Source organism: Brienomyrus brachyistius, chromosome 23 (genome assembly GCF_023856365.1).
Source record: "Brienomyrus brachyistius isolate T26 chromosome 23, BBRACH_0.4, whole genome shotgun sequence".
Classification (NCBI taxonomy): Eukaryota; Metazoa; Chordata; class Actinopteri; order Osteoglossiformes; family Mormyridae; genus Brienomyrus; species Brienomyrus brachyistius.
Window position 1 is genome coordinate 19,758,553 of NC_064555.1, and position 27,374 is coordinate 19,785,926.

At 40.9% G+C, this 27,374-nt stretch overlaps 2 protein-coding genes across 7 annotated transcripts; one reads left to right on the forward strand and one right to left on the reverse strand.

Moving 5' to 3' along the window:
- Positions 1 to 2: 2 nt before the first annotated feature.
- fbxl6 (F-box and leucine-rich repeat protein 6) lies at positions 3 to 6,368 on the reverse strand. Of its 3 annotated transcripts, none has more exons than XM_048993588.1 (10): positions 6,278 to 6,368; positions 5,482 to 6,025; positions 5,132 to 5,290; positions 4,303 to 4,366; positions 3,981 to 4,112; positions 3,738 to 3,845; positions 3,494 to 3,607; positions 3,171 to 3,402; positions 2,600 to 2,840; positions 3 to 2,417 (listed from the first exon to the last, which is right to left on the reverse strand). In XM_048993588.1, the coding sequence occupies exons 2-10, from the start codon at positions 6,021 to 6,023 to the stop codon at positions 2,288 to 2,290; spliced, it is 1,722 nt and encodes a 573-aa protein (XP_048849545.1). In that variant the 5' UTR covers positions 6,024 to 6,025; positions 6,278 to 6,368; the 3' UTR covers positions 3 to 2,287. The 3 variants fall into 3 exon arrangements, with proteins under 3 accessions (XP_048849545.1, XP_048849546.1, XP_048849543.1); XM_048993589.1 differs by having other exon boundaries at positions 6,175 to 6,295; XM_048993586.1 differs by having other exon boundaries at positions 6,150 to 6,290.
- Positions 6,267 to 27,374, forward strand: slc52a2 (solute carrier family 52 member 2). Of its 4 annotated transcripts, XM_048993584.1 has the most exons (7): positions 6,296 to 6,487; positions 6,767 to 7,193; positions 8,119 to 8,334; positions 20,204 to 20,340; positions 20,595 to 21,456; positions 21,638 to 21,761; positions 22,028 to 27,374. In XM_048993584.1, the coding sequence occupies exons 4-7, from the start codon at positions 20,214 to 20,216 to the stop codon at positions 22,235 to 22,237; spliced, it is 1,323 nt and encodes a 440-aa protein (XP_048849541.1). In that variant the 5' UTR covers positions 6,296 to 6,487; positions 6,767 to 7,193; positions 8,119 to 8,334; positions 20,204 to 20,213; the 3' UTR covers positions 22,238 to 27,374. The 4 variants fall into 4 exon arrangements, with proteins under 4 accessions (XP_048849542.1, XP_048849541.1, XP_048849538.1 ...); XM_048993585.1 differs by lacking the exons at positions 6,767 to 7,193; positions 8,119 to 8,334 and having other exon boundaries at positions 6,267 to 6,487; XM_048993581.1 differs by lacking the exons at positions 20,204 to 20,340; positions 20,595 to 21,456; positions 21,638 to 21,761; positions 22,028 to 27,374 and adding exons at positions 13,103 to 13,177; positions 13,493 to 16,610 and having other exon boundaries at positions 6,346 to 6,487.

The following is a 27,374-nucleotide window of genomic DNA, read 5'->3' on the forward strand; positions in this document are numbered from 1 at the left end:
GGTTTCATTGTGAATTCTTCCTTTACCTATTTTGTTTGCACAGGCACAGGAAAATACCCAACATATACAGACGCTCCTCTACTTACGAACTTTCAACTTACAAACTTTCAGACATAAGAACGAAAGGGACTATAAGTCCAAATTGTGTTCATTGGGCTCCCGTTTCTTGTCCACAACATACTTTCGTTTTTCTGCGCGCCAATTTCGCCCAGTACGACTTCTGGCCGCTACTCCCGCCGCGCAGCAGCGTAGCGTGCGAACTCCCAGCATCCTAGTTCTTTGTACTTGCATATACCCTTAAAATGATGTTGAATAACGACTTATGAACACTTCAAGTTACGAACGGCTGTTTGGAATGTATTTTGTTCGTAAGTAGAGGAGCGTCTGTATACCAAAACCAATAACATTGCTTAATGTGACCAGAAGAAACTCAGTGCTCTTTATATTTTTTTCACATGTGTATTTCACAATATATAGATTGGGGATGGGTAGGTAAGACTTCTTGAGTTGAACATCTCCAACAAGCATCTCTAACAAAAGGTAGTGAGAAATAATTGCATAAAAATCGTGGTGTTTATTCTAAAGAAAATATTAAGAATAGTACACTGAAACACAGAAATTCACATACGACACTTGCAAAAGATCAAAGGATAACTATCCAAAGCCCCCCCCCCCCCCCGACCCCAAAATCACACATTGATACATAAACATTTATACAATTATATTTAACGAGTTAGTCCAAATAAATGAACTCACTGACTGTTTACAATCTAAGACAAACTAACATCCAAAAAGCTGAGCTCACAGACAAATGATTAGTTAGTCACTGTACAACTCTGGAAAAAAATTAAGAGACCACAGCAAATTTTTCTGTTTCACTCATTTCTCAATTTACGGTTATGCGGCTGTGTAAAATATACTTTTTTTTTTTGCAAACTCCAGCCTGGCTCTTCCCTCTTTCTCATGAATGAAGGACTTCTTCCTTGCTTTAAAGATCTTTAGTCCTGCTTGTAGGAGCCTGTTAGGAATTTTCTTAGCAGTGCACTTCACACCACTTAATGTTTACCATTTTTTTTGACGGTCACTTGAGGTCATCCTCCAATTCATGAGGCACTCCCGGATAAGTTGACGTTCATATCTGGCATAAGAAAGTTGCTTCTGCCCTCTACATGGCTGGTTTCTGGTGACATTTCCAGTGTCTCTTGCTTCATCTTGTTTTTGTGTGCTGCTCTTGGAAACTTGGAGCCTAGAAGAAGCCTGCCCTGCAGTGTAGCGTTCTGATAGCAGAACCAGGATTAAACCAGAATTTTAAAATGTGGATTTTTTTTAAATATAAATTAAATTAAATATGGTCCCTTTATTTTTCCAGAGCTGTATATTACAATGATTGAGAATGACCAAACCAAACTAAACTTAATCAAGAAGAAATGTAATTTCTTTTAATCTTCTCTGTTGCTATGAGCATCCATTTGGTTTTAAAGATCGGTCAGACTATTCTTTAGCTTGTTGTCTGGTATAAGGTCTTTGATTTGCTTCAGGGTGAATTTTAGGCTGGTCCTCGTCTTTCAGGTGTTGTGCATGACCGAAGAATGAGAAGAACTTCACACCCATACTGATGGTTCCCATATTACTGGCCCCTGATTTGAGGGGGTCTTTTCCATCCTAAGACTCAAACATGTTGACTAAGGATATGAATAATTAAAAGCCAATTAAACGCTCGCTTTAAACTTTCCGGTTTCCGTTGCTGACATGTCCCAGAAATATTGCTTTGTTTACACTTGGCTCGTCAAATGATACTAGAAATCACAATAATTACAAAAAGGAAGTTCATTGAGGGAAAAAAAAGTATTGCTATCACTATTGTAGGATTATGGTATATCCATCCATCCATCCATCCATTTTCCAAACCGCTTATCCTACTGGGTCGCAGGGGGTCCGGAGCCTATCCCGGAAGCAACGGACACGAGGCAGGGAACAACCCAGGATGGGGGGCCAGCCCATCGCAGGGCACAATCACACACCATTCAATCACACATGCAAACCTATGGGCAATTCAGCCTCAGTCCAATCAGCCTCAGCATTTTTTTGGACTGTGGGAGGAAACCGGAGTACCCGGAGGAAACCCCACGAAGACATGGGGAGAACATGCAAACTCCACACACATGTAACCCAGGCGGAGACTCAAACCCGGGTCCCAGAGGTGTGAGGCAACAGTGCTAACCACTGCACCACCATGCCGCCCCCGATTACGGTATTATTTAAATTCTAGGTGTGTTGCATATGCTCTTTATACAATTTTATCCAGCAGCTGGTGAATGTCTTCCTGACATCTGTAAACTCTCTTCAGACCTCTTGGAAGGTACCGACAAGAAGTCAGGTTCAAATACTTCAGCTTCGTACACTGGCTTATAATTGCCCTGAAATAACAGACATTTTTTTTTAAATACACTTAACATATTCTCATTTTAATCATAATAACTTCTCTGCTTTTCGTTATGCAGAATGTACAACTACTTTGAAGACACTTTTACGACTTAAAATAGGAAGCAATTCAGTCTCTAAAGCCCCTGTAGCAACTGAGTTTTTGATGGCCACTTACCTCAGGGTACTTTTGTTGACCTTTGTCGAGCTAAGATTAAGAGACTGGAGTAGCTCAGCTCCTGTGCCATGTGCCAGGCTGGCCATGGCGATCTCCAAGTCCTCCTCTGAGAAAGGCTGGCAGGTCAGGTCCAGTTCACGCAGGGTGCGGCTCCACTTCTGTGTTAGAAGGTGGATGCCTTTCTTGGAGGACACCATGTTGTTACTACTGAAGTAGAGTCCCCAGTACAGACACTCAAGCTCTATATGGGCAAATGAAAATTGGTTCATTTTTTTGCCTCAATGGAAGTCATATTCATTCTCAACAGCCACATGAATACTATTCCTCATAACTGTACTAGATATACTACGTTACAGTTTGGTCTGAGGTTTAGATGTATTGCATAACTTCTGGGAAAAACTGCTTTCTCAGCTACAGAAGAGCTGATACAAGTAATTCCACCATAGCTGTCTGACACAAAACCAGAAAACTTCGTTGTGCATCCACAGATTTTTCTTGATCACACCCAATATTACGTAATAAGCACCTTAGTCCGGTAAAAAAAAAAAATTAATAAACATACTCTAATTACCTTCACAGGGCAGTGTCGACAGGATGTCAGCGGTGATTCGAGTGCAGCCACGAAGGTCTAGGACCCGCAGATTGGGGGAACCGTGGAGCACACTGTTTAAGTGTTGGTCTGTCATGAAAGACACTGAGGAAGTGGCCAAGCACAGCTCTATCAGCTCAGGAAAGCCAGCTGAGATTCTTGGAGCTTTCCGGGTTGTTTTCATCACAGGTGTGACATTCAGCATTCTGAAAACCTACCATCAGTGAAAATATAAAGCACAAATATTAGAATTTTTTATTAATCCTGGATGGATAGTCAAAAGGAGATCATTGACTGATACTTGCCTGTAGTTGAGGACACGCACTCTGCAAGCTTGGGATGCAGATGGGGAGCTGGCAGAATCCACTATCCAGCTTTGTGTTTATTTCTAGTAAGATCAATCCTGGGCAACATCCTTTCTGTGACGAAACATACGAGTATAAACCATAGTAAAAAGGAGTGCAAAGGGGTGCCAAAGTATATGTGCTTCGTATCTAAAAAATTGAACCAGTCAAGTGCACCATGAGGAAAATCAGGATCAGAACTTACTGAAATTACAGAGAGGAGTCTGTCAATCTTACATCCATAGGTGAAGAGAATTTTTCTTAATCGGCTCCCAAATGTTTCCAAGTAAGTAACCAGGCCATCTATTTGAAACTGCATCACAAAGACAATGTTTTACAAACATAACCACCATAATTCAATAATGACAATAAACCAATTCTGTTACCACATAAACAGCTTCTACGTAAACAGTGAGTGTTTTTTCAGTGAACATTTTTTCAGTCCCACCTCTGAGTGCTGCACATTGATGCTCTGCAGTGATGGACAGTTGGAACCAAGGCCCTGAAAGGCCTTTTCTGTCATACCAGTACAGTAAGTCAGCTTGAGTGATGTAAGATGGGGGCAGAACTGAGAAACAACCTGACCAAGCAGACATAAAATTTACTATTAGTTTTTCGTTTTTTTTCCCCATACAAGGAAACACCATTGGATAAATCGTGGTCGGAATTACAAGAAGTAAAAAGGAAAATGTACAAGCTTTATAAAATACACCAGTGGGTTTGCTTTGGATAGAAGCACATCTGATATTGAAAGTACTTTTTACACTGACCTGTACAACATAGTCCACATGCTTTTTCCAGTGACAAAGAGCAAAATCCCTGAGTTGAGCAAATCTTTAAAACACAAAAAGAAATACAAAATTAATTTTAAATGATGTTGTATATAAATTGGGTGCGGAAACTGTTTAAAGCACTGATACACTGTCTATTTTCCTTATATTGAATGCAGTATGGTAAGGTGTAATGAAAAACTAATTAGAAATGCTGGCCATGTACCTACAATACAAGTCCACTGCTTCAAATCCCAAATCCAGACTTTACATCTGACAAAAACCAACAAAAACCTATAACTACGATACACCCTTTGTATTACTATTACTGCATATTATCCATCCATCCATTTTCCAAACCGCTTATCCTACTGGGTTGCGGGTGGTCCGGAGCCCATCCCAGAAGCAATGGGCATAAGGCAGGGAACAAGCCAGGATGGGGGGCCAGCCCATCGCAGGGCTACTGCATATTATTGTACAATTTTCTCCTCTTAACATCTTATGACCAACTTCAATTACCTAGAGTCTGGTTTTTGTAGTGCAAAGTAAATATGTATATATGTTTACAGAAGCAGGACATTTCAATACATGTTAAATAGATCAAAATCATATCCAATCAAAGCTGGTTCAGATCACATCGAATCAGGGCTGAATCATTATATTTAAGTGTAATCTTTTTTTATCATATTGTAGAACATGTATCTAAATGTGCATCATACTGTCAGATTCAGATACACTATACACCCCCCAATAAAAGGAAATTGCCTTCAAAAGAAGAACTGAAGGCCTAGCATGGCGAGTGCCGTTAAAAGGTACCCAATGTACTGACCTGTTCTGGGCTAGCCAGCTTACAGTATTCTTGATCTTCATTTCTGTTTTTGGCAACTGGGTCTTACCAGGTTCCGTCCAGCAGTAGCCGATCGAAACACGGCGCCACAAAATGGGATTAGCAGCTGCAGAATTCCAAAGCTGACACACTCTGGCTGCCCTGGTGGACCAATTAGAAACAAAGAACAGCATTAAAAGATAAGGCAGTAATGTTGTTATAAGCATATCAAGTTCAGAAGTGTAATTTATCACACTGCATATAACAGGAAAGATACAGCAGAAAAATTTGTATAAAACAATGTGGAATATTGTAATTTTTCTTTGCTGACTCCAAGAACAAAGGTACATTACCTGCACAGAAAAGGTATGGCTCCCTCCTGATTAAGCACTAGCTGGAAGATGTTTACCAAAAGCTCCACAGGCAGGTTCCTGCTCCAGCTGTCATCCTCCCCTTCTGCACAATGTCTAACTGGCACGAGTGCAGCTTTCTGACCAGGCATCATCTTTTCTTTCATTTCAGGTTTTACCATCCTTGTTTTTATTTTTGTAGGAGGGAGTTTGGTCTTGCCTTCTGAAGTGTTCTTTCTCTTACGCGCTTTCCTCTTGGGCTTCCATATGCTGTCATAGTTGTTTATGTTGGAGATAACAAAAAGCATGTCCTCACCCTCTTGGACTGTGTAATTGACCTTTGGTCGTCTATACAGTTTTGTTTTCTTCTTCTTCTGGGAATCTTTGGATGTGGCGGTTTTCTTTTTTGGAGTCTTCTTTTCTCCAGAATTAGTCATGTGACGGTCCATCCGAAATATTGCTGTCAGCCCAGACGAGCTACCTCCAGCCTTCGGCGAGGCATCTTCCCCTGTGTCTTGATGCCCCGTAGCAGATAAATCCTCCATAGCTGCAGACAGAGACGGTTATTAACAGATTTAATATCAGATAAATTCTACATAATTACAGAACACAAAAGGCTGTCTTCCGAACAATCAGAGGATTAAGCGACAGATAAAATATAAATTACACACCAAGGGGCTGTACAAATATACAGACCATTCTTTGTTATTCGTAGCAGTGAACTTAATATATTTTATGAACAATACATTTTTATTTTCAAGCGAACGCATGGGTTCTTTTTAACAACAGTTAACCATACCGCAGTTTCTATTTTCTTTCCGACTACTAAATTCCCAGAGTGCAGCGCAAACAACCGCTTCAGCTATTGGATGAGATTAGCCAATCAGCGATGCGTCGCACGAAGTTATTTCCTGTAGAATGCACATGCTGGGAAAGAAAGTTGGCTGTATTTCGTAAGGTTAAAGGGGCGCAATTTTTAATTTTTGTTTTACTTTGAAACTTCACGACGGTAAGGATTGTGTATTATCTTGTTGTATTTTATGATCCTTCCGTATAACATGTATATTGTGTATACACGTAACAAGAAAGTTATGTTGTGTGATAAGTGAACCTTCGCAGAAACGTTATTAGTAACAATTCCAGATGTAGGCAGAAAACTACCTTCTAATTGCTATCGGGCTAAGTAGTTTTATTTATTTATTTAAAAAAATAAGTAAATTAAGTAAAAGGAAAAGTTATTTTATGTATGTAATATAAATAACGAAGGTTTGTTTGTAATTGAATGTAGGACCGCCGATGTAATGTTCGATTTTCACATGGGGAATGATTCGCCGGGGAGGGGGGACGTCATCACGACAGGACGGTTGCGCCTGACGTCACACGCCATCCAAAACAAGCAAAGGCAGTTATCCGCCATGTTGGTGCATAGCTTCTCGTCTGGTGCGTGATATTTCTACATGTGTACCGGCCGCGATCTTTTGTTGCGTTCATCATGGTCGGTTGTGCTGTTGTCGGCTGTCACAGCAACAGTGTTCGCGACAAAGGCAAGGGATTCTTTAGGATTCCTAAAGTTATAAGAAACAGCGACCCAGAAAGGAGAGACGAATTTTTATCCTCCTTGCGCCGCCAACAATGGTTATGCAACATCTCAAGAGAAGATCTCACAGAGAAGAACATTAACGGCGGCAGAGTTTGTGGGGATCACTTTGTCAGTGGTAAGAATAAGTAAATATTTGACTAGATGATTACTACTTTTTCCATGTGTTTGTTTTCCTCCATAACCGTGCTGGGCTTCTTTAGCTAGTGAACATTGGCTTAGTAAACCTAATTCATACTTCACTTTTCTGCCTCCTTGTACTTTTACTATGTACATACTTCATTTATCCGTGGATGCAGATGATCACGGTTGGTGCATGGGTACAGCAGTGATATTCCACTAGACCAATATTGGGTAGATGTATTGCAACAAAAGCAGGGAGTGTATTAAGTAGACTTTTTAATTTTTACAATGCTTTCTGTCTATGCCTATTGAAATAGAAATTCTCTTCTTTGCCCAGCATTTGAGCAGTCTCATTCTGTGAGTTCGTTAACTGGAATACATCTTTGTGCTCCTTGAATGATGGGTTTGCAGATACTTCTGCATCTCCTCACACAGCTGCTTAACAAAAGTGTCCATAACTATGACCACTTTAGTTCTACCACACAACGGAAACACCTAGTCAATTTCTCTTTGCACATGTGCAGTCGGCACCCAAAATGTCCGCTAGAGACACAAGTTGTCACTAAGTGCGGGGGGTATTAAGGTGAAATCTTAGTGATAAAATTGTTTCCCACCCTCGATTAGTAATCATATCCATTCTGAACATGAACAGTACACCAGATATCCCTGTTGACTAAATATACATCACCCTGTGCATAGTCTGTAACAGCACAAAGAAAAGTGAAGTATGCCTTAACAACGCCACATCTCAAGGTTCTCATTTTGTTTATGGTCGTGACAGCTGATGTAGCCCATTGTGAATGCTATTCACCTCATGGCTTTTGTGCCAGAATTTATGAGGTAAACTGATTACATAAAATTGTGTGGTTTGAAAAATATGGCATGAAGACTCCCTAAACACCATTATCTGTTCACATTAGGCAAACCATCCTCTACGTATGACAGACGCAATATTGACTGGGCGCCAACCGTGAACCTTGGATGCCACAGTGTGCAGAGTCTGTCAGCATCACAGGCATCAAGAAAGGAACGCCAATGGAAACTACTCCTCAGTCAGTCCCTTGTCCCAAATGAAAGCCACATACCCAATGGTGCTTGTAGTGATACAATGGAGTTCCCACTGACAAATATAACAGGTACTTAATTATGTCTTCTATTAATATATGAATAATATAGTCAGTCACATATATATTTAACATTATCCTGACCTGAAGTTATTACTGTAAATGGTTGGGTTTAGATTTCTTGCATTTTATATTATATGTGCCCTTGAGAGGTAAAGTGGGCTATTCCACAAAAACAAAGTTTTGAGAAAATGAGCTCCAAAGTTGAAATTTTTAAAAAAAAATCAGTATCTACACCCTACAATTGATATATATCATAGGTAGCACAGAGGTATGACGTGGATAATAACTTATCCAATTGAAAATATTCAATAAAAAGGGGGTAGGGGTCAAAAATGTGGGATAGCCCACTTTACTTCTCAAGGGCACAAATGTGTGTGCGCGTGTGTATGTGTGTGCGCGCGTGTGTGTGTGCGTGTTTTTTTTTTTTCTCGTCTACATGTGTTCCTCTGTAGCTTTTTTTGCCCAACCAGAAATAAAGAAATTATAAGCCTCCAGGTTTTTAGTTGCTTTCATTTGCTTTGGCATCACCCACATCATTTGAAGGACTAGATAGGTTATGAGCCACCTGTGAATCACACAGGTATTGTAACCTTTCTGCTTTCAGTGTCTTATGGTCCCATCCAATAATATCAGTTTCTCCTTTCTGTTGTTTGGTGGCATCTGACGGTAGCTGGTTCACATATCACATGGCGGATGATGGTCTTTGCTTGTGGATGGTACAATGTGATGTCACGTGCTACATTCACATGAGTTTGGAGGTGTTTGGGTCATTAAGGGTACGAGACATGGTACTAGAGGGTTGTGAGGTGTAAGGACATTGAAGCTATGGGCTATAGTGGAGACAGGTACACTGTCTATGCGTTACCATTGTAGGTTTGTGTAGGACACTTCTGCTGGTTTGTCTTGCCAAAAAGATATTGTTACTTATTACACAGTATGTGTCTTTTTTGTTTATTTTGGGTATTTATATGCTTTTTGTCTGGTGAGACATTGTAGCTGAAATTATGCATTTTTAACTTTCCTTATTGTTTGGTTTGAGTAAAATTTCTGACTTAATTTTAGCACGTGGGAATGAAATGCAAATGAACCTTATCTTTCAGTACTTCCACTGTTTATTCAGTTACTTTTTTGTTTGCATTTAACTTGGGCAGTGTCTATTTATTCCTGCCATCATACCTTCAAGACATTTCGCCCCAGTATATGATGGTACTTTAAAAAAAAAAAAAAGAATTGCTTGGGCTATTGTGAACTCTGGAGAATGAAAATTAAAAGAATGGGCACCTTTTTGTTTTTTTCGCTGATCCTGTCTCATTGCTATTTGTGAGCAAGTCAAATGCGATAGTGGAATGGAAAAGCTCCGCAGTAGGAGGAAATCTTGGGAGGAACCAGGCTCAAAGGGGGAGCCCATCCTGTAGGGGCTAAAACTAGAGTCCCAATAGGCTAGACTAAACAAGTGGCTTTTTAGTCTAGACTTGAATGTTGAGACTGAGCCTGAATGTGGCACAACTGCTGGGAGACGTTCTACAGCTGTGGAGCTCTGTGTGAGAACTCTGCAGCCTGCCATAGCTGTGCGATGCGAGTAGATCTCTAAGATATTCTGGTGCAAGGTTGAGATTTAACAGGAAGCTGTGTAGTGTGGACCAGGCGAATTGTAGTAGTAAATCAATGTGTAATTATGGTTTTTGAGTTAGTCTAACGTTACCTATTAAAGCAGTTAAATTACTAGAGATCACTTAAACAGCAGCAGTGCTTTAGACCGAGGGCCGGGACCCATGGTCAGTGATTGGATACTAAAATGATTTACTGATGTCATGCACTTGTCCAGTCACACTTTAATAACTGGCAAATACGTAAAAATTTGAGTGTTTTCCCCATAGCGCAGCTGAATACCAGGAGGTACATAAAGCTCAGTTAGTAATGTGATGGCTGAAAATAACATATACAGATATGGACAAATTTGTTGGTACCCTTGCACAAAAAACAACTATCTCTGAAATAACTTGAAACTTACAAAGGTTTAATGCCATCCCTTATTTATTCAAATCAGACTTTGTTTTTGATTGATTCAGTTGAATATTTTATGTAATTAAACAAATGAAAGTGGCACAGACAAAGAAGATGGTACCCTCAATTTTCGCAGCGATCACTGCCATCATGTGATCTCTGTACTTCACAATGAGGCGTCTGCATTTGCCAACAGGTAGTCTGGTCCACTCTTCCTGAACAAACTGCTCAAACTGTCTTGGGTTTGAAGGGTGGCGTCTCCATACTGCAATTTTCAGATCTTTCCATAGATGTTCAATAGGATTAAGATCTGGGCTCAGGAAGGGCCATTTAAGAATAGTCCAGCGTTTTTTCTCAGCCATTATTGGGTGCTTTTAGCTGTGTGTTTTGGGTGATTATCCTGTTGACCTGACCTGTGACTGAGGCTGAGCTTTCTGACACTGGGCAGCATGTTCCACTCCAGGATGCCTTGGCAGTCTTGAGTAGCACAGATTCAAGGTTCCCAGTGACAGATGCAGCAAAGCAGCCCCAAAACAAAACTGAGCAAATCCATGTTTCACAGTAGGTATGATGTTCCTTCTGTAAACATAGAGCTGATGTGACTGGCCAAAAAGCTCCAAAGGACATTCTCCCAGGAACGTTGGGGCTTGTCAACATACATTTTGGCGAATTTCACTTTGGCTTTTTATATATATATTTTTTTCTGTCACTAGTGGAGCCCTCCTGGGTCGTCTTCCGCAGAGCTCATTATTGTTCAAAATGCAAAAGATGCTGCGATCAGAAAGTGATGTACCTTGACCTTCAGCTTCAATGGATTTGGATGGTTTCCTTGACTCTTTTCCTACCAAATAGTGCGGACACTATCCTTCTGATAAACTTGGGGTTTAATTTCCTCTTGTGTCCACGTCCTGGGAGGTTGGCTACAGTCCTTCATGAACATTATACTTTTTAATAATTTTGGCATTTGTGGTCACAGGAACATGAAGCTGCTCGAAGATGGTCTTATAGCCTTTTCCTTTAAGATGGTTATCTGTAATTCTGAGCTCCTCACACAGCTCTGTCCTCTGGTATTATTGTGCGAACTTGGACCAGAGAAAGCAAACACAGTAGTATGTTCTTTCCCTTTTAACAGGCTGAATGGCTGATGAAAAGCTTGACGGTGCACCAGTGATTAAGGTTAAACACTTTGAAGCATGACTAATACAAGTACGGTCTCTTTAGTGAGACCAACAAATCTGTCCATACTGTTTTGCCATACATTTGTAAAATAAACAACACCCGTTTAATCCATCCCATACTAAAGGTATACATTAGACAATTGCTTTTAATTAAATCACTTTTCAGGAGAAATGAATCATAGTTTCGGTGAGCTGTAAGAGTACTGACAAGTTTGTCCACGTGTATATTTCATTTGCCTCTGCAATTTAAAAACTTATAAGGCACAGCTTGTCTATATTATGTTTACTGTTCATTTGGCTAAAACATTTGTTTGTAAAGACTGCCTACTGTTAAGGACTAACAGCTGCTAATAAATGCATTTTCGGTACGTAAGCATGGGTGTGTCTAAGTGCAAATGTGTTAAGTGTAAACTAAATGTGTGGTAGCTATTGTACGAGCGGTTTAATGCTTGTCAGTGACCGGCATACAACACCCAAGCCGTACCATGAAAAGAGAGAGAGTAGCTATAGCGCAGTTCCAGCTCACTTTAGTTTTGCACTGCAGAAGTGTCAGCTGAGGTAAAGAATCGCTGGGTTTGGCGAGAGTCTGACTTAAAACAGAAGATGCTTATTTACTGTTCACATGGTATGCATCATAATTTTTAATATGTGGTAATTTTCAAATTTTCTCACATTTATGAGAATCTGTGTTATGAAATCATTAATTGCTAGCAGAATTAGCATTTGCGTTATGAATCAGTTCCGTTTAGCTGTTCTGTAGTACTTTTTAAGTAGGAAGCGAGACATTTTTATGTTTAAAATTTTCAAGAGTTATCGGGAATGCATGAATGCATCTGGATGTGCGATGCTACTAATAATGAATAATATATCGAATATACCCTTTTTCAGATAATCCGTGTGCCGAACACCAATATTTCCGTGCATTTCGACCAATCAAATGGTAACCGGCTCAGTTTGGTCATGCTTTCAAGCCTGCTTGTAAGCAGCGCCATGTCAGTGCAGTTATAGCTTGAGTACGGCTCGCATAATTTATAGTGGAAAACCGCCAGTTTGCGGTGCGTTAGGTGATCATGTTGTGTCATTGCTGCTTTGAGTCTGGCACAACTCAAGATGTAAGCAGCAACTTATTTGACAGACTCTATTACATATAGATATTGAAAAGTTGTATTTGGATATATTTATTTTGGGTACATTCCATTTTGTTTCACAGATAAAATATTTGCGATTAAATATGAATGTAGCATTCTGAACTTTTTCCGATATTGTTTAGACCTACTCCATGCACACATATTGCTCATAAACTAACTGTTGTATTATCTAAGCTGGCTTAAGTCAGAATGATGAGAGAGGCGAGGCGACTCCAGAGTCACACAGTTTAATGGCTTATAGTTGATATATAGTCAAATTGAATGTCCCTTAAGATGTCGTTGCATTGTAGTGACGTGCTGATGTTAAAGTTCTGCTTTACAATACTGACGACTGTACTTCTTTCACTTCTAATGTGAAGTGCTTCCACGTGACTAATCGAGCAATCGTGACGGCTTTCCAGACCTTTATTATACCCACCTCCAATGCAAACCAATCTTTGTCCACAGTAATGGAGGAAGAACATAGCTCTGTTTTCGCAGAAGATACAGGCCAGTCTGTAACCAGTTCCAATTCTGATTTAAGTGAGTAAATTTAATTATTTTTTCACATTTTAAATCCAAGATGTTTTAAACTTCTGTGATTATTTTAAAGGGTGTTTGCCAGGCTACAGGGGTAAAACAAATCATTCCAGTTAACCCCTTGTTTTATGTCCAAATTTTATTTGAGTTAACAACATGAAAGCTGTATGGATATTTTATATGTACATTTTTATAATTAATTGTTACTCTTCGGGTTTTAAATGCAGCATGAATCTATGGCCTTCCATGTATGTAAACACATTCTTCTCTAATGTAGAGAAGTACTTTCCTAGTTTCTCACTTTTGTTTTCATTATAGGAGACGAGAGTTACTTGAGACTTGTTGAAGAGTTTTTGGGACCCCACTGTGGAGAGAGACTCCAATTCCATGGCACACCGTGCAAGAACAAGCTCCTGATTCAAGTGGGCATGTTAAGAGAAGATAGAAAGGTTTCTTGGGGGAGTGTTGTGAAGTGGCTTCGGAAGATTTTCCCAATGTACCATTCATTAGATTTTCATGCTTTGATTGAAAGGACTATTGAAACATCTATGAGTTTAAATGGGGAGGCAAGGCAGCATTTTCTGGAGTCAGATGCTGATTTTGAATTTGTTGGTCCAATATGTGAGACATGTGGAATTAGAAGATCAGACCTTTTGAAAATGTCAGACTTTTCTGAACAAGATAAAGGTATCGATATCACAAATGGCCTTGTGATGGAACTTTACAGCTTTATTTTACGAGAAAAGATGGATCTAGTGGTTTTACTTGCTTGGCTGAGGAATTTCAATCATAAATTTTGTAGTAAAGATAATGTCGATAAGACCTACAAAGCTTTAAAAAGAAAACTCTTACAAATAAGACCTGAGTATCAGTTATATCAAAGAAACAGACATCGCTCCAATTGGTTGCGAGATTTTTTTCTTCAGACTGAATTTGTTTTATGTAGTGGTCCATCCAGTTTGCAAACTAAACCATACAGTGCAAAACAGAAGAACCAATTTTTTTCAAAATGCACGAAAAATGTGAAAATGCCAACAGCACACAGTGTGTTTGGAAAAGAAACCTCAACAATAGATCAAAACTGTGTTACTGGATGCTCTGTACTTGGTCGAGATGAAAATAAAACACCCTTAGTGACTACTGAAGATCAACTTGGATTGAACAGTATAAGATCTGAAGCAGATAGTGTTCTTCATCCGTGCCAGACAGGGAATTTAGTAAGTGTGAAGGAAGAACATGACCCTGCAAGTATTGAACACTGTCAAACAGAGACGCGCGTTGAGAATGACACAGCTATAAATCTGAATGCAAGTAAAACAGAGGTTTTGACACTCCTCGATTTGTTTATGTTAATTCTTCAGAAGTTGTCAAGTGTTCATGGAGTTAAAGCCAATGAAGCGGAGCAGGTTTCTAAGGATCTGCTGCAGAAACACTTTTCTTTAATGCTGCAAGAGGACAATATCATAAGGGAGTTCACTGAGAAAATCAATAAATATCAAGCGGATTTGTGCTCTGTGGTTCCGCCATTGCGCTTCCTTGACTGCAACGCCCGTTTTCTCCTGGCTGTAGGTGAAGCAGTTGAGCAGCAGATAATTACCTTTGAGAGAGAAATTTATTTGACTACTGGTGAAAGCCTTGGGCGGGACAAGAACCCAAAGTTTGTAAATTTTGTGAATTTTTCTGAAAGTGCATCAACACGTTACATCCGCATGGTATGTGACTTCTTGAGTCCGCTCAGTGAAACAAAGTATAGCTGTGGTGGGCAGTGGCTAGAATTTTGTCAAAGAAGAAACAAGCAGCCCAAACTGGCAGCATGCCGCTCCAATCGCTTTATTAGTTACTTTGAATGTGCTACTGGTGTGGCTCATCACCACACAGACATTGTGGCGTTTTTGTCTGATCTGAAGTCCAGCTCAGCATATAGAGCAAACATCATTCTGGAAAGCCTTGAAGATGATGCCAGTGACATGTTCATTCAGGCTCTTGTTTGTGTGCTCGCGATTGTCTACTGCAAAATCTTGGGTCCATATTGGCAGCTTCTGAAGAGCAGCGAAGAGTATCTGAACTTCCACCAACACGTATACAATCTTCATCAGAAGCTTGTTCTGTGGAGAGAGGATGCTTCTTCTCTCCTGCTGCCTGAAAGCTCTGGAAACATTTTCTGCCAGTTTCCTTTGCAGGAGAGTAACTTCGCGGAAGTGTTTTCGCACTGCACGCCCACTCCCGAGAGAGACACGAGTTCCTTAATCCGGAAGTGCCTGGAGAAGACTGTGAAAACAATCACAGACATCACAGAGAGTAATCTGGCAGATTTCCTGCAGGGTGGAACTTACAACAAACACCTTTCCATGGAACAATGTTTAGAACTGAAAAGCTGCCAACTGTCTCACCTGATGAGAGATTATCCCTATGGTCACACCTATCCCTATGAGTTGACGTCAGCGGCAACAGTGAATTTTCCTGAGTCTCAAGATACTGAGGAATGGAACAAAACTCCACTTGAACTCTCTAGCAAAGCACGGATCCTAGTTGCTGTCACAAGACATGGAGGGCCATGTAGAAGCAAGCAAGATGTCGACCGGCTGTTGATGAGATTGAACCAGGCCAGTCTTGCCCAGAAACGCGAAGCAGTCCGTTGCGAGATAAATTACCAGAAAATAATGCTTGGTAAAGACAAGGACCTCACCCAAGTTGGGTTCTCCCTGGCAGATATGGTCGCGAAGTTGAAAAATGTGTTGCCCGAGATTGGATATAATGGGGCGACCAGCGGTGATCAAACAGACGCCAGTGGGCAGGTGACTGGAAAAGTAAATCAGCAAAATGCAAGAGTGGTTTCATCACAGTCTATTTCAATTATACCACCACCTTACGAACAGACAAGACTTCATGACGGCATTAATTTGAGAGAGGTTACGGTAGAGAATTACAGAGACTATAGGGAGAGCTTTAGTTTTGATGACACTCCATCATTTGCCAGTTAGCACTATGAACCTTTCCCTGTGGTATTTTTTTTTTATTTTTAACTACACATTAAAGCTGCAGTAAATGACACCTGCTTGTGTCATTTGTGCATTTCTTGCTAAAAACCTATTAAATGTGAAATAACTAAATCAGTTCTGTGCAATTAAAATGACAAAGCCCCTCCTCTGCCCCCTTCCCTGTCGATCACCATTTCTGGATGTGACACATTCATTTTTTTTTTTTTTTTACAAAAATCAAATGTTTAGTTCGGATTGTAATTTGTAAATATGTTTAGGTGTTTGTTTTGCTTATTTGTAAATACATATCCTTTAATTCCGGTCTCATCTGCCTTGGATTTGTGAAAACACGTCCTTGATTTTAGACTTTCTTTGAAGAATGCAGTGTGCTTCCTCATGTCCTTTGCTGTTTTACAGTTTTTTTTCCCCACAAATAAAAATTCAGTGGTTTTAAAATATCTTGGGTTTTTTTGTGTGTGTGAATAAGCTGTAGCAGACTTGCTGCTCCTGTTATGGTCTGGGAGGACCGCTGGGTTTGCAGATATACCTTGTGTCCTGGCGTTCGCGGATAAAAGGGAGTCAAGTCACTCTGCAATCAGCAGTTTCACATATTAAGCATGGGCAAAAATCAGGATAAAGCTAAATACAGAACAGTGCCCTAGAAAACAAAAGATATGTTAGTGACCCTAAAGTTTCTTCATCCTTTCCGATGTGGTGGCTACACCTGGTATCTCCGGGCTCTTCCAAGGTGGTCATAGTAACTCACGTATGTCAACTTGGAACGTTGGTGAGATAGAAAACATGATTCTCTCTTTTTTTTTTGTCCTGTCCTGCAGCTTTAGCAAGCAGAATCATGGTCTGATTGCACTGCGGTGCCAAACATGTTTGCTTTACCATGAGGGGCTCTATAAACTCTGTATAGGCCCCTCATGTTGATCGATTTCTTTATTTTATTTGTTTCATTTTTAGCACATGTAAAATATTGTAGTGGCAACAGGCAGCCGACCCCGCGAGGGAGCAACCGTTCCCGTACGAGTCATGGCCAGGGGCTGACCAACCCCCAGTAGAGAACCCCTGCCCACGCCAGAGAGGCCACCACCCCAAGGAAAGGGGCCAGCAACCATGCCCAGGAGGCCCACCGCACCTAGGATGGAGCAGCAAGCCCCAGACCCAGGCCCCCACCAGCCACACAGACACACCTCTCAGCCATGCACATAGACCATACACACATCCCCGCAACATACACAGACACCCACACACAGAGACAAAAAGATATAAGCCCATCCACTCCGGACTGCCCTCCGACGTACGGGAGAATGGGCTTGACTCCTGGCCCCAGCCACGCGACCACCCAAGCGCCCCCACCATCTCCAGCAGGAAGGAGGGGTGTAGAAAGACCCTCCCCTTCTCCTCCCCCATGCACCTGTGTGAGAGGTAGAGTGTTGGATGCGTGTGGTGATGTATGAGACTGTATGTAGTGTAGGGGTGAGTATGACTCTGGAGAAACTAAGATGAATTAAAAATTGACGGGGGAAGCGTAGAGGAGCGCTGCGTGTGAACAGCTCTCCTCCACATCACCCCCCCCCCCATCAAGACCCTCAATGTATATGATGTGAGTAAAATTGGGGGTTGGCAGCAGCACAGAGGCAAGTGATACCACCAGCCTCTGAGTAGTGCCCCCGCCCCCCAAGGCCCTGTGTGTATGCCGGTTGTGATGACTAAAGTGCAATTAAAACAGGGGGAGGCAGAAGGCCTCGCAGCACAGTGAGTAAGGCCACGTAAATGGCCCTCCCCACCGTAGTATGTATGGCATACGCCCCCCCCCCCCCCCAGGTCCTACATGTGTGCGTGGCATGTTGTTGAATGAGGGGGGAGAGGGGCTGGGATTCATAAGGCCAGGGGGCAGATTATTCACCCCCTGGCAAAAAAGAGCCAGCTAACCAGCTGGCTCAGTAGGCACCCCAGCCCCCCACCACCGAGCGGGAAGGAGCGGACCCGGGGCCCCCGGCAACAACACCCCGGAGCACCACCAGCGCCCAAAAGGCAGTCCTCACTCAAACAGCCACTCACTCGACAACAAAAATGTGGCAGACTAGCCCAGGCCCGAGACACGCTACCCCCAACACTGCGCTGGCCCAGACGTGGACCAACTCCCCCCCCCCCCCCCCCCCCCCCCCAGCCAGGGCAGACACCCAGACATCACAAGACGGCAGCCACAGCCCCCCAGCCCCAAGAAGCCACTAGACACCCATAGCTCGAGGGCCCAACCCCGCCACCCACCAGGATCACGAGGAGATGAGACCACAGCCGACCACCCCCCCCCCTATATAATGGAATTGGTCAGTGTGGACCAGAGAGAATCCAATTCACATAATTGTTTTTTTTCAGAAGGGAGCAGACATTCTCCTAAAAGTAGATACTGAGTAATACATAAATTATTTTTTGATTTCCAGTTCATGAAGATAGTTTTCTTTGCAATGCCTAAGGCAGTAAAGATTATATGTGCCTTATTTTCTTCCATGTCTAATTCACTTGCATCTCCTAAAATGCACAGTGTGGGTAAGGTTGGGATAAGAAAGTGGGGTGATGTGAACGCCAGGCATCGCAAAGACCAGAATCATTCATATATTGTTTAAGAATATCTACAGATTCCTTTGGTTCACTGCCGTGCTGAGCCTGTCCATTTCTGGGTTCAATACCAAGCTGAAGTCTCCTCCTATAATGAGTGTGGTGTCGAGTGTGGTAAAGTGAAGCCATGAAAAAGGAGGGATCGTCAACGTTTGATCCATACTGCATGCAATGCAGAAATACATACTTTGAATAGATAAATTTTGTATTATAAATCTACCTTCTGCATCTATTATAGTGTTGCTAATGGTGAAGTTTATCCTTTTGTTAATCAATACGGTTACGCCTCTTTGTTTTGAGTTGTAGCAGGCTGAGTACGTGTGAGGGAACTGTGGGAAGGTATGCATATATTCAGATGTTTTGGCGACATGAGTGTCTCGTAAAAAGACAATGTCTGCCTTCAAGTCATTTAACCGATTAGCAATTTTTAGCCTATTTTTCCTGGCACCAATTCCACGTAGATTCCATGTGACCAATCTCAGTGTGGACATAATTATATTACCTGTTAAGATGTTTGATGTTTGCTAAAGGTGTGTGTGTGAGAGAGAGAGACCAGCATGTCTGTATCTGTCTTATTTGTATGTGTCTGAAGTGAACATGTATGCTGTGTTGTATGCTTGTGTTTGTGTTGGCGTTTTGTTCACTTTGTGTCATTATCCTGTGCATTGAGCATATGGCAACATTGGGGAAAATAGGAAGGTAACAGAAATGTGATGCAGAGAAAAAGTAGTGAGAAAACGTGGAAGGAGCCTTAAGTGAACCAAAACAGTGCAGGAGCCAAAGCAACATCGCAAAGCGACAACAGCAATCAACAGGGGAAGACAAGAGACCAAAAAAAGATTAAAAAAAATAATAATACTAATAACAATAAAAGAAGGGAGATGATGACAATGAAACATGATTATCTTTTGATTGAATTATGATAAAAGCGTGGACCAGATATAAACTCAAAATATGCCCTATAGCTTACTTATCAGATAATATCCATAGTTGTTTCCTGTGAGTATGTATGTGTGTAGGTACTGTATGTATGACAGTCACATGAACACATGAATAGCTTAATGATATGACCTTTCTGTCCACCCACCATGTCATGGGACTGGTATTGGGCACAATTGATGTTTTCAGCTTTTTTTTCCTTGAAGCAACAACAGCATACTTGTGTAGTTTTGACTACAGAGAGTTTAAGTAGAAGAGTATGAAAACAACTACAAACATTGTTGAAGTATTCCTTGAGAGGCCACTTGAAGGAACAGGAACGTATGGGTGCACTGTTTGATGACCATAGACAAAATAATATTTCACTTCCAATTTCCTTGCATGTTCTGATGCTCACTTGACAGATATTAGTGGTACATTTCCATCCAAAAATCAGCTGGAGCAGTTCTGTGTTCATGGTAGACCTGCTCTTCTCTCCATATAGAGGTATTGTGATGGATTCCTGGTGGAACAGAACACCTGTCACTCATGTTCTAGTGGCACTTTTTGGAATGGGTTCCTGGGTCTCAGTGAACTCGTTGTGGGTCGAGCTGCCCGTGGTGGTCAATGTCCTCCCTGAACGTAAGTATTATCATTGTCAAAAATATTTGAACCTGTTTTAAAAACATAGAAACATAATTGTACTTTATTTGTTAATGGCACGAGACTGGCAATATGAACCCAGTGGAGCTTGGCTTAATTATCAGAACAAACTGCCTATGCATTAAAACTAATTTTAAAAATACTATGGAATTATTTGTCTTTGTAAACAAGAATGTCCAATAGTTTATCATGCAGAATTACAACTAAATTAATGTTTATTTACCTCTTTATAGGTTGGAACCTGCCTGCTTACCTGTCCGTGTTGATTGCTTTTGGAAATATCGGTCCAGTGAGCATGTCGCTGATGCACCGTTTTGCTCCAGGAAAAATCAATGAGCGATTGGCCATCCATGTCATTCAGGCGTTGGCTGTACTGGCTTCCGCCTGCCTTGCTATGTTTTGGTTCCGGGTGGTTAGTGTGTTGGGGGAGATGCACTCTGTACCCTACCTCCTGTTGGCCTTTGTGTTGGCTCTGGTCTGCTGCACCTCCAATGTTACCTTCCTGCCCTACATGTATAGGTATCCACCCGAGTTTATTCGAACCTTCTTTTTTGGGCAGGGCCTCAGTGCTCTATTCCCCTGTGTTGTGGCTCTTGGACAAGGTGTCGGGAAGTTGGAATGTCTGAACAGCACTGCAGCAAATGGCACCCTGAAGCCACACTTCCTTGAGGAAAACTTTCCTGCTCAAAATTTCTTCTGGTTTATGTTTGTCATGCTGGGAATCTCTGGCCTTTCATTCCTGGCCTTGACGGTGAGGGTCACGGCCGATCCAGCCGCGCCGGACATCCAAGTTCCTGATGTTCCAGTTAAAGGAGACACGGAGGAGTGTTCTCCATTACAAAACGGAGGGATGGCAGTGACTGACAACCAGGTGGAAGTGGTAAATCCAGTCCCTATAGGAACTTTCTGGACTCCAAATAACATATATCTACTCCTGATGCTGGGCGTATCCAACGCTCTTTCCAATGGAGTTCTTCCCTCACTGCAAAGCTTTTCATGTCTCCCATATGGAACAATGGCTTTTCACCTCTCTGTCGTCCTTGGAAACATTGCCAACCCCCTTGCCTGCTTTGTCGCCATGTTTGTTCTCTGCAGGTAGGTACATAACAGAGATACATCACGTTTGCCTCAAATACATCAGGTGTTTGTGTCAACACAGCTATATTTGACTATATTTCTATTTGTTGATTGCTTTTGGAAATATTGGACTGTGTTTTTAAATAGGTTTTTTTTCCTCTTTACATAATGTAACTTGTTCCTTCATGCTGTCCTGTAGGTCTAGCATAGGCCTAGGTGTCCTGGCTGCTGTAGGAGGGATCTTTGCGATATATCTCTTGGTTCTAGCTGCCCTGAGTCCCTGTCCTCCACTTTTGGGAAACATTTCTGGGATAGTTCTTGTGGTGAGTACATAATTTATATACATAATAGTCCTATTAAAGCAGGACTACATCATGTTAAAATGCTAGTTATCTGGATCGATTCATTGTACTGTTTCGTTTCAGATTTGATTTGGTGATACATTTGAAAAGTCATGATCGGTCAGGCCATACTATTTAATTCACCCAGTTAGAATACACTTGGCTGCAGTTATGTAAACCCTCCCGCTGAATCGACATTTGGCACCACTGTGTAATTTGTGCCCTGTGATGTTTTCTCATCCAATTAGGTGACTTCCTGGATTATTTTCACGGGGACATTTTCATACCTGAAGGCGGCCATTGGTTCCCTGCTTCATGAGCTGGGACACACTGCCTTGCTGTGGTGCGGCATCTTTATCCAGGCAGGCTCACTCATCGGGGCGCTCTCCGTGTTTCCGCTGGTCAGCGTCTACCACGTCTTCCAGAGCGGGAGGGATTGTGAAGACAATTGTGCTTGATGGTCAGTTTGCCAGGCGGGGGGGCAGCGTCTGGGGGCTGCAACAGCGAGCTGGACAGTTTCCATTCTTCGTGAGATGTTTTTATTTAAAGCAAAGCAATTTTATTTGTCTGGTTTTAACAGTTTTTTTCCCTCCCTAAGGGATATTTTAAGTATATTTTGTTCACAGCACAAAAAACGGAACTGTAGAATTATGGAGATATTATGCATTGCTTCATGTTCATTTTAATTTACTTTATGGATATACAAGTGCTATTGAATTTGCATGCTCACCTGAAGTATGCAAGTCATTTGGATCTAACTCCACTATTTGCAGAAAATGTGCTCAGGCATGTTTGAGATTATCATATCACATTTCTGTTCAGATTCATAAATAATGATTTCCTGATGATGACTATTTAGATAAAGCTGTTAAGATATAATCCTTTATCAAAATTAAGCACCTTTTATCAAAGTCAAGTTTCTTTATATAAAAAACCATAAAAAAACTGTATCAACCTGTATCAAGAATGACATGCTAAATTAATACTGAATAATGATTAATTACCTCTAGCACTGTTTAGCTGAAGCTTTTATCCAAAGCACATATAGCTCAGCAGGGCTGGTTAAGTGATCGGTTGAAAATGTTGCATGAAATAATTACAAATAATTTCTAAATCGTACAGATATCAGCTTCTTCTCCCGCAGTATAATCTGTAAATTTTTCTATATGGGCAACAGTTCAAAAATTTGCTACTTTATGTTTGTTGTAGGCAGAAATCTGAATTTACATTTACATTTACAGTATTTGGCAGACGCCCTGAGCCAGAGCGACTTACATAAGTGCTTCAAGACGCTGCAATGAATTTTTTCTGATACTAGCTCAATAAGGACCCAGGCTATGAATACCATGTATCTGAATACTCTGTTGAGAAAGTGCAACAATTTTTTTATTTTTTTATTTATTTTTTTTCTTCTTTTGTACACACACACACACACACACACACACAAGGAAAAGAGCCAAGTAAGAATACAGAGTACTACTTCAGGTATTTCTGAAAAAGGAAAGTTTTGAGTTGTCGCTTGAAGACAGCCAAGGTTTCCGCTGTTCGGACATCAAGGGGGAGTTCATTCCACCAACTAGGTGCCAGGACAGAGAAGAGCCGAGATGTGTGTTGTCCTTGTGCCTTGAGGGGTGGTGGGACCAGTCGAACAGTGCTGGAGGATCGGAGTGATCGTGGTGCAGTACGGGGTGTGATGAGGTCTTTTAGATAGGATGGTGCCAGACCCTTTTTAGCTTTGTATGCGAGCATCAGTGTTTTGAATCTGATGCGGGCAGCTACAGGAAGCCAGTGGAGAGAGCGTAGCAGAGGTGTGCAAAAGGTGGTAGCAAATTTAGTGTTGCTTTCTACATTTTCATAAGGAAAAAAAATCACTTTCCTAAAATTCTAAGTAAAAACTGACATTTGAACTGTTTAATGTTGCCCTTTAACTGGGTTCTGTAGCTACAAGCCTTTGTACCTGTCAAACAGTGCCTAAGTTGGTGATGTGGAATGTGCACGTTTCTGTACAATAGTACACATCTGCCAGGTACTTCTCATTGTGTGCGCCTTTGTAGTATTTTCCAAAGTAAACAGAGAACATATTAAGACACCTCAATTTTCTAACCTGCTATACATCACTTAAAGGTTAACAAGACAAGTTGGATCATTATAACTATGATTTCCAGTCTGCTGACTTCTTAGGAAGGAAAAAAAATATTTACGGTATACTAAAAAAAGAAAATGCATCAAGTGTTATGAAACACTTATCTGTTAGAACATGCGGGGTGACCATAACTATGAATCGGTGTGGAAGGGAATGTGATATAAAGTAATGGGGGAAAGGAAAACAAGATGTTTTCAAAATTTCATCAGTGCAGACATCAGCTGTCAATATCGACCGATTCCTGCTACTTAAAGGGGTCTTAGTTCAGTTTTAGTTGAGGTTGGTGAAATACATCATACAACCCTTAAGGCACAATTAACATTCAGTACCAAGACCGCACCTGAAAAAATACAGACTTTAGCCAGAATCTGTCACGGTCAAACGGTTAAATAACATCTATAATCTTTGTTCAAAAGAAGAAATGACATTGAATGTTGAAGTACAAAAAAAAACACTCCCTCAGTTTTGTTTAATGATTCCAGAATGTACATTTTCCAAGGTGATTTGTTGCTTTCTGCAGGGTCTTTGTTACTTTATGCAGAATTTAAATGCACTAACCCTCACACTATGTACCATGAAGTGTGCGCGTGTCAGCTTTTGTTATTTTGCTTTAAAAAATATTGTCCAACGTGTTTGAGAAGAATAGTCGTATAATTAGAATTATAATTAGGGGAAGATGGTGGCACAGGAGGTAGTGCTCTCGTTCGGCAGCTGGAGGGTTGCAGGTTCGAGCCCTGGTTCCTTCTGACCCCATCAAAGTGACCTTGAGCAAGACACTGAACCCCAAGTTGCTCCCGGTGAGCAGGTTGGCACCTTGCATGGCAGCCTCTGCCACCGGTGTGTGAATGGGTGTGTGGATGGGTGAATGTGAGGCATGAAATGTAAAGCGCTTTGAGTACTCGTAGGAGTAGAAAGGCGCTATATAAATGCAGTCCATTTACCAATAACTACAAGCGGTGACTTAGGGGTCCGAAGGGTTGGAATGTCATCCATTACATAGAAGTAGGACATCAGTACTGATGGAAGTTGAAGTACTGACTCTCACTGACTTTTCCTCTGTCCCCAGAATGGTCCTGGGAGGTAGGATTTCAAATTTGGTGAAGGAAATTGTAAAGGTTTTATCTTTTTTTACACGTACTAATAAACTTCAGATTTCCTCTCCATTAAGAGGCATCCATCCTTAATGTTGAATTACTTTGTTTGACCTTGAGATGGCATCAATGCACCACTGTCAGTTCATCACTCCCCATAGAAACACTGGGAACAGTTGAAAATGGATAGAAATGCTGTTTTCACTGTAAAAATTATGCCAAAACTGTAATGACTTTGAATCTGCTTTCATATGAAGTTGTATCTCTGTAGGACAGACATCGTCAAATTGAATACTTTATAAAGTTCTTTTTTATTTTGTATTTATCTCAAAGGTGCCTTGACTCCAGGTCCTACCATTTACTGGTATTTACTGGCATCCAATGGCATTCACTTCACTGGATTTTCTCTGCATTTAGGGAAGTATATTTGTTCAAAATTCATAAGAAACAAACTGCTATAGGCAAAGAAATCCCATTCAAATGAATAGTGGGGTTGAATTTGCCCCCCCCCCCCCCCCCATTGATTGTTTTGCGCCAAATTTGCAGGGTCCTCCGACAGTTCCTTCCTGCAGTATGCATCAAGTTCGGTGAGGATTGGCTGAAGCATTTATGAGATATAGCTGTGTCATAGATACAGGCATGACACTGACACAGTTCGGTCATGGCTTGTGGTCATACCATACAGGAAGTTAAAGCATTTTTTAATTAATCATATATAAGTGAGATGTGCTGATTTGAGTGCTACGATATTTGTCTAGGTTGGGTGGAGAATGAAGGATTAATAGAAATTTTTTGAGTGTATAGAAATCACTGGGAAATGGAAGTGGCTGTCTTTTAACAGTAAATATATTTCGATGGCATGAGTTACGGAACTGAATGTGAAAAGCATTTTGACCATCAATATGATATTCAAAAAGAAATGAAAATACCAGTTGTGGTTCAGAGATATAGCTTCAATTGCCATAGTGCCCCCTATTGACCAGTTGGCGGCAAATTTGGAGGGTCCTTCCACAGTTCTTACAGTCTCTTAAAAGGTTTAAGATATTTCCATTAAATATGTATGATTACTGTCTATTGGGTGTCACAAAATGCATCTCATTAATATTTTAGCCGTACAACCAATCTGCTTACCAAATTGTGGGCATAAATGAACATCCACATAATACCGAAAAGCCGGCTTCTGGCCGTATGTGTCGCCCAGGTGATTATGGTGTTTGTACGTTATAATATCGATATGATATCGCCCAGCCCTACTCAGCGGTTTGTTTATTCTGACACCACATTTGCCTGATTTGGTTGGTTTTCGAAATTACGCAAATTACCTGAAAAACTAAGTAGGCATGCTAAGTGTTAGTTTGGCAAGTTCATAGCACATGGCCTCCGGTATCTGGGGGTCGAAAGAATTTTGACTCCAGCACTAACAGGTCAGGAGATATCAGCACAAAGGAAAAAGGGGGAGCTACAGCCCCCTTGACTGTCTGATTTGGGTTGATGGTCTGAGTAGTGAGTAGGAAGCAACATCTTCCTACCAAATTTGGTTGGTCTAGGTCTGACAGTTTAGGCTGCCCATTTCACTTTAAGGAAGAAAAAGAACAAGAAAAGCCCTAACTAAAGCAATAGTGATCATTGCACTGTGTGCTTTGGACCCCTATTTACTATATTTAGTCATAAATGATTGTTATTGTTTTTTGGTAATTAACATTGTTGTTACATTTGATTGTAATCGTTGTTACATTGAAGTGGCCAATTTGCTTGCTGACTGGGATGCATGTCATTGATTACACTGCAGAGGTGTGTTTCAGTGGCATCATTATCCTGCCAGCAGAATCTTAGAATTATCTCACTGTGGTTTGTGTGAAGTCCCACTGCTCTGTCTGTGGCCTATTCTCTTACAATACTTACCATATGCTACCAATTGACTCCCTACCCCCTCCATTTTATCGCAGTTTTCTTTGCCTATCTTGTTTTACTTTCAACTGTCTTTAAAATAATGTTTAAATAATAAGATAATCATTTTGCATTGATTTTGTTTAGCTTAAAAATGTCATTTCTGTGGACACTTTGAGATTTGTTTTAAATGTGCGTTATAAATAAAATTATTATTATTATTATCATTATTATTATTATTATTATTATTATTATTATTATTAACATCTTGATTGACTTGTTAATGAATGCTGGTATGTCCATGTATGATTTCTTTTTCCACATGAGTCCTGTACCTGGTGTTAATCTTGCTGGTAATTTAATTTACTTTATGGAAAATGCATTTTGTCTACTATACACTGAGGATTGTTTTTTAAGAATATGCTGTATGTGTATGTCTGGTGTCTCTTCATGCAAATACATTCCTTAATTAGC

Excerpts from the sequence above, each read along its gene's own strand:
- fbxl6 (XM_048993586.1), bottom strand. The coding sequence starts at position 6,177 with ATGGTCTGTATATTTGTACAGCCCCTTG. Across the intron at positions 3,846-3,980 it reads TCAATGTGCAGCACTCAGAG|TTTCAAATAGATGGCCTGGT; the intron begins GTGGGACTGAAA and ends TTTGTGATGCAG. Across the intron at positions 2,841-3,170 it reads GTCGACACTGCCCTGTGAAG|AGCTTGAGTGTCTGTACTGG; the intron begins GTAATTAGAGTA and ends TTGCCCATATAG.
- slc52a2 (XM_048993581.1), top strand. The coding sequence starts at position 6,971 with ATGGTCGGTTGTGCTGTTGTCGGCTGTCACAGCAACAGTGTTCGCGAC. Across the intron at positions 8,335-13,102 it reads CCCACTGACAAATATAACAG|TAATGGAGGAAGAACATAGC; the intron begins GTACTTAATTAT and ends CTTTGTCCACAG. Across the intron at positions 13,178-13,492 it reads CAGTTCCAATTCTGATTTAA|GAGACGAGAGTTACTTGAGA; the intron begins GTGAGTAAATTT and ends TTTTCATTATAG.